This window comes from Momordica charantia, assembly GCF_013281855.1.
Source record: "Momordica charantia cultivar OHB3-1 chromosome 4 unlocalized genomic scaffold, Mcharantia_2.0 BLBB01000004.1, whole genome shotgun sequence".
Taxonomy (NCBI): domain Eukaryota; kingdom Viridiplantae; phylum Streptophyta; class Magnoliopsida; order Cucurbitales; family Cucurbitaceae; genus Momordica; species Momordica charantia.
This window is the reverse complement of record NW_028275162.1, coordinates 23,257,290-23,268,148: the sequence shown is the minus strand read 5'-3', so window position 1 is coordinate 23,268,148 and position 10,859 is coordinate 23,257,290. Positions and strand designations below refer to the sequence as shown.

The window sequence follows — 10,859 nt, the reverse complement described above, 5'->3', positions numbered from 1 at the left end:
AAAATAATTAATATAAATATTATTGTGATATTTCTCATATTTTGTCAATTTTTTTATTCTAGGATTGAAATATCGATTTAGCCTGTGTACAGATGCAAAACTCTAAAAAACATGGATGGATATTTAGAAACATAGCATACTTGTATCCTTCCTATAAAATATATGAATTAACCTAAAAAGATATATTATCGAAGTGGACCATATAGAGAGGTCACAATTCGTTCAAGAGCGGATGTCCCACCAGTCAGGTCTACGATCTACGGCTCAAATGCATCTGTGACGCAAACATAGCAACGCGTCGCGTAACGATAAACCATGTTGTTTTCTCCGCATCAACCGAGACCGAGAGTCCTGCCATGGAACTGGAGGCTGGCTGTCCATGAGAGAAACGAGATGATTATGACATGTTGTTAGCGAACCAACTTCGCTATTTCAGCAGGCGAGACTCGCGCTACTTCTTCTCCATCGTAAACTCCAAAGTTGTTGCTTCAGCGCGCTCTCTTTCAGTGCCCGCCCCAGGTTTGTTTCTTGCTTGTTTCAACATATTCGTCATTCGTAGCCTTTCTATGCACGTAGGGGTACTTTTCCTGAAATTTTGGTTTCATTGCGTTGATTTGAGCCTAATTTTAGAGCCAGACAAGTATATGGGGTGGGGTGAGAGTTTAGAAGATTGAAATTCGTCTTCTTCTGGGGAACAGAGACTTCCGTTTAAGAGAGGGGAAAAAAGTAGATTATTCTATCTATTGTCTGGTTCAGCAATGGAGACCAGTTCAACCTGTGCGTTAGTTTTGAGTGGAAAAACAGCGGCTGAGAACGAAACTGCCAAATTGCTGAAGAGGAATAACACTCTGAAGCTCCCTGACGATACTGGACTTTCGGTTTTTCTACACTCAGAAGCGGATAAGCATTTGGAGGAAAATGGTTTTCAGATTGATTTGTATATGAATTCTCTTTCTACTGATGCTTTTGGTAGATTCCTCATTTGGTGTCCGCGGATTCCTTCAACTCAAGACGTCATTTCTCAGTAAGAGTAGCCACAATTCTTCTTTTATTTTTCCCCCCTCCCGCTACTTTTCATTATTTGACGAGCTAGCTAACTGTGAATTTGCAACAGCAACTTCAGCGACCTTCCATTGGGTTCTGTCTGTGTGGCTGATGTTCAGTTCAAGGGAAGAGGTGCGTAGTGCTAATAAGTGACAACAAATTGATAGCATTCTCTGTTAGTTCTGGAATTCCTGTTTATATTTAAAATCACTTTCTGGATTTAAATGAAGGTCGATCGAAGAATTTGTGGGAATCTCCCCCTGGTTGCCTTATGTTTTCCTTTACCATTCAAATGGAAGATGGGCGTATTGTTCCTCTACTACAGTATGTTGTATCTCTTGCTATTACCGAGGCCATAAAAGATATTTGCGACAAAAAGGTAACTTTTGTCATGTTTTTGCCCGTATTATCAACTCTCATTGAAATATTACTTTGTTAAATATAGGAACTCTATTAGAATTGATCTTCTAGTTGAAAAATCTGACCACCAAGTGATACTGTTAATTTCTATAGCGCCTAGGGTTGTCTCAATGCCCTGCTATGCTAAACAACTGAAACTTTGGTCGTAGAGTGAGGAAACAGTTTGTTGGAAAGAATCTGTCCTTTAAATTGAATAGATTACGATTAGTAGGGTTTCAATTCGATTCATGGTAGACTGGTTTCCTAAATTCAGAACTGATTTAGTGCACTATGGAGATGATTAGACTCCCTTACATGTTCAGTTATTTTCGTTGTGCCAATGACACTTAACTATCTCGTTCATTTGTAAATGGTGCTGCATTTTTTAGGTTAGCTCATTCTCTTTGGATTCCTATTTCAGGGACTACCCTATATTGATTTGAAAATAAAGTGGCCAAATGATCTTTATGTGAATGGCCTGAAACTTGGAGGCATTCTGTGCACTTCAACATATAGATCAAAGAAGTTCAACGTTAGTGCTGGTAATTGTGTTCGTTTATTTTTCGTCTAATTTTCTTCTGCAGTTTGTTTTTCCCCTTCCAAGTAGAAACTTATAGTCTCCATACCTTCCGTACCTTGCACCAATTTGAAAAGCCTGGTGTGGCTGTGATATATTTTAACTGCTTCATGTTCTTCCAGGTATAGGCTTGAATGTGGACAATGATAAACCAACGACATGCTTGAATGCAGCTCTTAAAAATTTGTCCAGTACACCTGACAAGTTCAGGAGGGAGGATATCTTAGCATCCTTTTTTAACAAATTTGAAAGATTGCACGATATTTTCATAAATCAAGGTATTTATTTGTTAATCAAATGTCTTCCTCGTGATGAGGCATATCACATGCATGCACGGATTTAGAGCTTCTCCTTCAATCTTGCCTTAACAATGCTCTGGAGATGCTTTTGAATTATTAAAAATTAATGCAGCTAAGCAAACACTATTTGCCAACAGAATTTGAATTTTTCCATCTCTCTTCTTTTTCCCTCAGAGCTGAACATCATTCTACCACATCATGCTGTAGCCTCAAGGTGTTGTGCATGCTAAAATTTGGGTTTTGTATGCATAAAGGATAGGAGAACTTAAGATAAATAAAATTATATATATGTAAAGGGAACCTATCACTTAAAATTCACATCACACAGTTCATTGCCTTAAGGTTTTGTGTATGTGAAGCATTTGGGTTCTACCTTATGGCATAAAGGGTTGGAGGACTTGAGATGATTAATTATACGTAAAGGAAATCTTTCTAATTTTTTTTTTAAACAATAAACAAAATTTTCATTGATAATATGAAAAGGAAGAAAAATACTCAAGGATACAAGCTTCCAAAAGAAGCAAAAAAAGAAGAAAAACAACCAAAGAAAGGAATCAAAATACATGGTAATAGATGAGATCTAAAGCCAAAGAAATATCAAAAAGCTAAAAGAACGGAGGCTGAAAAAAACTTTCTGTTTTCTAGTTACACATCTTTGTAGTTTGTAAAGATCAGAGCAATATTTATTATTTCCTATGGACTCTGGAGGTAGTGAGAGAGACTGAGAGAGAGAAAACTAAGATATTGTTCATTTAGGATGTAGATTTTTAGGTTGTTCTCTCATGAAAAAGCTAGAATTTTTGTGACACGCACCTCATTTATCGTTACCTTCTTAACTTGCTGTCATATCCCTAAATATAGCCAACATCATGTTTATCTCAATTTGGTTCAGCTTCAGTTTCAAAGTTTCCCTGTTGACCTTATTCTTGCTATTTTTGCCATTTTTAAAAAATATTCGTGAGGGTCTGGATTAGCTTATGTGCATCGGGATAATGCATTTTGCTTCTTAATTTCTGGAATATTAGGGTTTCAGGCTCTTGAGGAACTTTACTATCAGACATGGTTGCACAGGTAACTCGTTAATGTGGATTGATCTTTCTATTTAACACGTGCTCTATTCCAGGATTCTCATGATTGTTTGTGTGTTATTGTCTATACATTTGATGCCATGGGGACCAATACATCCTGGTAATGGAATATCTTGTGTGATTTTTCAGTGCTTAATGTCTATGGAGCTAGTAATACATTAAATATTTTGCAGCAGATCACTTTTGATTGTTTTGTTGTGTATATATATTTGTGACATATTGTATAGTGCAAGTTATGCTAATTAGTTCTTATATTTTCTTTGCTATAGATATGATTTTATTTAGATCTGTGTATGTAGTGGGCAAAGAGTTATTGTACAAGAAAAGAAAGAAGACCAAGTAGTGGAAAATGTAGTCACTATTCAGGTACGTGATATCTGAACAACAGCTGATTTCTGTGGCAGCTCCAGTATTAAAACGCCTAACAAAAATGCTGCAAAATTAATCCCACTGCTCTCTGTCCCTCACTGTGGTTATTAATATCTTTTCGTTTCAGAACACAAGACCTTGTTTCCTGCAATTGGATTTGTTATTGTCTTGTAGTTGTTAGATAATCGTATCCCCGAACTGGTCTTGGCTAAAACTTTTGGAAGGAAGAAAACAGAGAAAAAATCTATGTCCTTGTTAAATATTCAACATCAGTTTGTTGTTCAACTTAGTACTGGAGAGTGCTCAATGCATTATTCTATGATTTTCATGGTTTTAAACACTGGAATTGGTTGCGTATGGATTCAGAATTGCTTGTTTCCATATACAGGGTTTGACATCTTCAGGATATTTGCTAGCTATTGGAGATGACAACCAAATGTGCGAGCTCCATCCCGATGGAAATAGGTGAAGTATTTGAATTGACTCCCATTCTTGATTCAGTGAAATGACTAGATGGTGTGCTATTATTTTTTGCAACTGTTCGATACAATTTGAGATATGGGCTGCAAGAGTATGACATCTGTCTGTAGCATGTGGATTGTGTTTCAAAAGTAAGCCTCGAAGACTGAGAGAGTTCATTTTGTTATAGAGAAAAATGAACTTGATATATGTATACCATTTGCCCCAACGTGGAAGTTCAAACAACAAATAGGAAAATTAGATATTGTATCTCAGGCTTTCAGCCGAAATCTGGTCCACAGTCTAAAATATTTTCCTTCCTTTGGGTACTGTAGTTAGATACTTGGAAAATGGGAAAGATCTGTCATAATAACTAAACTAAAATTTGATTATTTACAAAATGGGGAATTATAATGGATGGCAAATAATTTGTCCATATTTACAAATATGACACAAAAAATAAGATTTTGTAAATATAACAATTTTGTAGGGCGAACATCTCTCGGTGTATTAGTGTATATCAATAGTGGTAGACGTTTGTTCATTGATGATGTGCGGGGTAGAGATATGTTGACAAGCCTTTTCAAAAGTTGTACCATATTTGCAAATTTTTTAACTTACGCTAGATTTGCTATTATTTTAAGATAGCTTACTATGTATGCAACTGCCTTTATCATAGAATTGATTCCAAATTTACAAATGACTTGAGAAACAGTGGTCTGTAAAGTTAACGTCTTCTATGGTAAGTGCTTTATGATCAATCATAATGATCGTGAAGTGACTGCCCTGTTGCCCAGTCAATAAATAGTGTAGTATCTGGTGTACTCAGACGAAAATTTTAATTCTGATTTATTGCTTTTAAGTCCTTTTGAACTTAGCTGGAAGTAATGTCTACATGCCCTGTTTCTCCATTGCATGCATCAGCTCACAATTCTAAGTGTTTGACAAATTTGACTGTTTAAATTCTTCTTCAAATGCAATGATTGTAGAGGGCTGAGTTTAGAAGGCTAAAAAGAAAAAGTGATCTGATCTTAAATCTGATGATTATGCCATCTTCCTGTTGTTCTACAGTTTGGACTTTTTCAAAGGACTGGTCAAGAGCAAACTGGAGTGAGAGTACTGCTTTTTCACTTTTCAACAGGTGGCTGGCTATGAGCTGTATGGAATGAAATCATGTGCAATAAGAAGAACGCATATGCTCTCTTTTATTTTTGGCTAACAATTCTCTCTGTTTCTATTTATTGTGGAGGAAAGAAAGAGGGACGTCTTACTTTTTATGTTTAAACAATGAGATCTCTACTGAACTTGTAAATATTATTTATCTTTAAACTTACTCAGGAGGGTCCAGGTTCAGAACATGCTATATTTTTGTATCATCCGAATGAACGTGAAGGAATTCCGAGTGGGACAATTTGCACTGGATTAAAGCTGTCCCGGCCACAATTGGTATAATCAGTCAGTCAGCAGTCTTTTGTTAGAAACTTATAAATTCTCTGCCACTTTATTGCCAGCTGTTGAGCTTGAAACTGAAACCCCGTTATGACAGAAAGGTGTTGTTTTGTAACGATACGTTGTGACGGAGAAGTGATACAACTAATTTGAACTTTACAAAAGGGCAAAAGATTCCTGTGACGAGGCGCCATGTCAGACCCAGAAACTGGTATGTCTTCTCTTTCCTTGCGGCCGTTTGGGCTTTTTGTTTAAGGTTCACTATCATAAGAGAGAAAGGGCTTGGCTAGCCACATGCAGAACAGTAGATGGATTGAATGATGGAAAAGTTAAACTAAAGTTTGGTCTCCAAGTTAGTGTCTATTTAGTATCCTATATTTTTTTAAAAGATTATAATAGATCTCTAAACTTTCAATTGTGTCTAATAAACCCATGTCGTTAACTCCGACAGTTCAACACGCACCTAACATGCTTATCGTATTGCTTAAAGATGCTGTGCTGAGTCCGATTTCGGGAAGCTATAAGCATTACACTAATGAAATTAACGACACAAAATTATTAGACACAAAATTGAAAGTTAAGGAACTTGTCAGATTTTTTCAAATATAGAGCTCAAGGACCATTAGTTTGGGGACTGAACTTATCATTTGACCATTAGAAAACGAGCTTTATATGGCTAACAGTAGTGGAGTGGGGGCCATGTAGGGACCGAGTGCGCTGTGTGTGTGTCTGTGGTGTGGAGTTGAGGTTAACAAAAGCTGCAAAAGGGGGAAGCCAGCAACTGGGAAACTGGGTTTGTGTTCAGCTTATGTGCCCCTCATAATGACCCCATAGTAATTCCCAAGTCCTGAGTTTGCCGCTGTTGCAGCCTTTGTCTGTCTTCGGCTCTGTCTTATAATCTGCTCAATGATGCGTTAGGTGTAAGACATCCTTATAATTGTATAGTGTCGCCACCTCTAACAAAAAATCCATTACGTCTCATTATGTTGTCGTTTTGGGGTGTCTCAGTATGGTGTGCAACGCAATGTTGTTGTAAAGTCACAATAAGCTGTCGCTCGCTGCATTGTATTAGTGGTTTCTTTGATTTCTTATGGTTCTGAACTCTATTCAGGTCGTTACAATTACAACTTTCATACTTTGGATCTTTATCATTCAACGTTCACATTCTACGTATCGTGAATTCTTAGGTTACTTGTTCTTTTATATGGTATTAGAGATTGAATTTTTATCTAAATTTTTTGATCCAACGCTGGTAAGTTTTGGTCAGTAGGTCGAACTGAAATGCCAATGTAAGGATTAAAAAGTTCATGGGCTTATTAGATTTTTATAAGTACACTTGAAAATCCTATTAGTAAAATTTTAAAATATAAAAACTAAATAGACGTGGGAAAAGAGAGAGTAGTTGCTCAGAGTCAAAAAGACGGGTGGCGAATGAGAATGAGAATCTAAGTGAAAAAGCAAAAAGGGGAAGTGGGGAAGGATGAGTGATGAGGAAATGGTTAAAGGGAAATGAGGATCAGATGGAAAGAATTATTCACATTGCAAAATAACTAACTTCCTTACTTCCACAAAAAGAAGAGAAAATAGAAAGAGAAGGCAGGCTGTTGATTAGTCAAAGATACTTCCCATAATCTCAAGTGGACCTAACGAAGATTCGAAATTAATGTCAAAACGCTCATCACGCGCCGAAAAGATGACCATTTGCAAACTTACAAACAAAACAAAACACCTCGATAACATAAACAAATAAACACCTTTAAAAAAAAAAAAACTTATTTAGAGTTGTGTTTTAATTTTTAGTCCTCGTATACTCTCGAAAATTTAACGTTAAAATTGACTCATTGAAGTAAGAAAGACATTGGATACTAATTTAATCTTTTGTAGTTGTTTTTTTTTTAATATGATGTGTGGGTGAAGATTTGAACTCACAATCTCTTGGTTAGAGATATATGTCAATTACTGCTAGCTATGCTCGTTTTGGCAATCGTTTGTAGTTGTTTATTGAGCCATCATTAGATCTCTTTGAATTTTCCTTTAATACATTAGTTAAATTATAAAGATAAGATTGAAAAACGTCTTTTCTTTAAAAATTGTTATGACTGAAGGAATTTTCAGTCGAAATCTTTGTTGTAATTCTTATCCTAATTATCCTCATACCTTTCCTTTCCTGCGTTTATATCGCCTACTCTGTCGGCAACAAAACTCAAAAGATGCTTTTGAATTCGAATTTCCATTCCTAATCACATGCTAAATTTTTTTACCCACGCAAGATTTGAAATAGATATACTGCAAAACAAGGGCTGTTTTAAATACTAGATATATTGAAAAGGTGGGGGGAAAAGAACAGTAGTAATGTGAGTGTGAAGAGTGGAAAAGTGAAAATTTGGAGGAAAAAAATGAGTAAGTTTGGGGAAGGCTTTTTCTTTTTGTCATTTCAAAGTGCAATGTTTTAGAAGGTAGAGGGGAGACAGTGGCAGTGGTGCATGAAAATTATCCCCCTTTTTTCTTTGTCTCCGTCTTTAATTTTTGTCTTTTTTATTTGAATTTCTTTGGATTTTGTAAAAAAGTTGAGAGTCAAAAAAGAATAGATTGGATTTGATGATCTTCCCCTCCCTCTAATCATTGGGATTGCTATGAAGTAATGATTCCTTTGTTGATATGAGACTTCCATCAACTCTCTTTGTAAACCCTAAATCCCTTCTCTCTCTCTCTCTCTCCATTATTTTATTAATTAAATATTATATACATGCCCTATACTTTCTAGTTTCTATTTGACATTTTATTTATATATATATAAAAAAAAAGTTTCAAAATTTCTCTTTATAACTAAGCTAATCTCTTTTTTTCCCCAAAGACCAACTATTGAATTAAATCAGCAAAAATTTAGCAACATAGCTTTTAGGAGGCATCTAGAAAAACCTCCCAATTTTAACTACGAAGACATTTCAAACTTGTTATAGTACCTATTAAGACTTGTTCAACAAAATTATAAAAGACGAGATAGCATTGGTTCTAGCTTCCAATTATATAGATGAGGTCGGTTTCAAATTTATTTTCATGAGTGGGTTTTTTCTAGATCAAAATAGGTGGTGTGTCTCTTATATTGTTTATTATTTGCTGTTCATATTTTTGTTCCCTTGTTGTTTTTATCTCAGATCGTGAGATCCATTATTTTTTTGGCAGTATATATAACTTTTGTCAAAATAATAAAAATAATAATAATACACCCATTCGGCTTGTAGCTCGTGAAGTTCTTTGGCTTTACATCTTGTGAAGTTCTTCGACTTTGCAGCTTGTTGAAGTTCTTCGACTTTGCAGCTTGATGAAAATTTTGCAGCTTGAATAACTCTTCGCCAAGCAACTACCTATCCACGAATTCTCAACAAATTTAAAAAAAAAAAAAATCAATCAATCATTCTATAGAAGATATTAAAACCTTATAGTTAAATTTGAATCGATAAACTAAAATAAATGGGTTAAAAATAAAATTTATAAACTATATAAAATTTCATAGTTTAAGAATTAAGTCATTATGATTCTCGAAGCTTGGCTAAAGCGAAGCGCTTACCAAGCGCGAAGGAAAGGGCCTTCGCCACTTGCGCCGTATGCGGGGGAACTCGCACGTGCAGTTCGTACGGGGGGAGAGCTAGTAGGAGCCATCCTATCCCAATAGCGTATATTTGGAGCTCAATATGAAATCCTATTTTCTTGGAAGACCCGTTCGGATAAGGGAAAACTCCAGAGATTGCTTCGAAGTAAGATCCTTGTGTTGACCCTTTCCTGAACCAGAACCAGGGTGAGAGGAAAAGGGGATCAAAATGTCCCATCAATAAAGTGAGGGCTTTCCGGACCTTCCCCACCCCCCTTTCCATTCTTCCTTCCCCTCTCATTCCCCCTTTTTCAATAAAGAAGCCCCGCTCCCTAGCTCATTTAATTTTTCCAAATTCATCCTTCTTAAATTATAAAATGAAAATTTTCAATTGATTAATGCATATATCTTTGACCAAAAAGCCACGTATTCAAACTCTTACTTCCACAATATTGTTGGACTAAAAAACTATAAAATAAAATTTTGTTTGTCTTATAGGGTTTTTTCGCTCAAAAGTTTAAATTAATTCATATATAATAAAGATCTATATTAAATTGTAGGCTTAAATCTATTTTTACATATGAAACTCTAGGTTTATCATATTTTAGTCTTTAGGATATAAAAATATCCATATTTTAGTATTTTAAAATAACATAAAAACATTAATCTTTTTAATTGTTATTATTTTGCTATCTAATATATGTATATATATATATTTTTGAAAAGTTTTCTATGCTCTTGTTTCTGCCCATCTCAATACCTACATGAACTCCTCGTTGGTTCTAATCATGTCTATATATGTGTAGAGGGAAACTATATCGATATGTTGATATAACAATTAACAAAAAAAATAATGGTGAAAATTAAAATGACTATTGAAATTCAAGGATTAAAATAGAGAGTTTGATGGTTTAAGAATCAAAGAAAATAAATATAAAAATTTATAAGCAAAATTGAACATTTGTATCGTTTCTAGATTAAATGGTAATAAATCAAAAGTTTGAACTCATAACCTTCTGATCAGAGATAGATACCTTAACCATTTGATCTACGTTCAATTTGGCAAAATTATAAACCAAAAGTTCAGGATTAAAATAGAGTTTAAAACTAAATTACATAGTTGTGTAATGTGTGTGTATATATATATATTTTTTAATTAATTAGAAAGGATTATGGTTTAAAAGGAGAAAAAAGTGGAGGGGCGATAATGAATGAGAGGAGGCCACGTGGAGTTGTGAAGTGTGAAAGTAAAAAAGGAAATGTCCGTGATCCAATCTGCGCCGATGGAGTGCCCCTATCATCTTTCTGTTTTTCTACTTTCCGTGTCCGCCCGTCCACCGAAAGTGACGTCACACACCCCTTCCAATCACGTGCTCCCTTTTTATGCCGCATGTGACCGCATCTTTCTTATTTTTTTTTTATTTTTTTTTTATTTTTATTGGTTACCCTCACTTTTTTCGTTTTTCCAGCCAACTCTCCTCCCACAAGCCACGTGTACATAATATATTGGTTCTTTTCTTTTTCCTATCTTAGAATATTATATTGCAGTTTTCTTTTTTTCTGTTTCTTTTGCAAGTTGACATATA

At 35.0% G+C, this 10,859-nt stretch overlaps 1 protein-coding gene across 9 annotated transcripts; it reads left to right on the top strand.

Annotated features, from left to right (window-relative positions):
- The first annotated feature begins 231 nt into the window (after window positions 1-231).
- On the top strand, window positions 232-6,857 carry LOC111011837 (biotin--protein ligase 1, chloroplastic). Of its 9 annotated transcripts, XR_015790321.1 has the most exons (12): window positions 236-519; window positions 757-1,024; window positions 1,115-1,176; window positions 1,275-1,423; window positions 1,865-1,985; window positions 2,143-2,298; window positions 3,345-3,390; window positions 3,707-3,773; window positions 4,165-4,241; window positions 5,307-5,376; window positions 5,574-5,681; window positions 5,782-6,857. XR_015790321.1 is itself a non-coding variant. In XM_022285747.2 (11 exons), the coding sequence occupies exons 1-10, from the start codon at window positions 405-407 to the stop codon at window positions 5,347-5,349; spliced, it is 1,104 nt and encodes a 367-aa protein (XP_022141439.1). In that variant the 5' UTR covers window positions 236-404; the 3' UTR covers window positions 5,350-5,376; window positions 5,574-6,857. The 9 variants fall into 9 exon arrangements, 5 of the variants coding, with proteins under 5 accessions (XP_022141439.1, XP_022141438.1, XP_022141441.1 ...); XM_022285747.2 differs by having other exon boundaries at window positions 5,574-6,857; XM_022285746.2 differs by lacking the exon at window positions 5,782-6,857 and having other exon boundaries at window positions 239-519; window positions 5,307-5,593.
- The last annotated feature ends 4,002 nt before the right edge of the window (window positions 6,858-10,859 follow it).

What these genes read in the sequence shown, in the direction of transcription:
- LOC111011837 (XM_022285747.2), top strand. Translation starts at nt 405, where the DNA reads ATGTTGTTAGCGAACCAACTTCGCTATTTCAGCAGGCGAGACTCGCGC. An exon ending in AAGATATTTGCGACAAAAAG is followed by an intron (nt 1,424 to 1,864) that starts GTAACTTTTGTC and finishes TTCCTATTTCAG; the next exon opens with GGACTACCCTATATTGATTT. An exon ending in CTCCATCCCGATGGAAATAG is followed by an intron (nt 4,242 to 5,306) that starts GTGAAGTATTTG and finishes GTTGTTCTACAG; the next exon opens with TTTGGACTTTTTCAAAGGAC.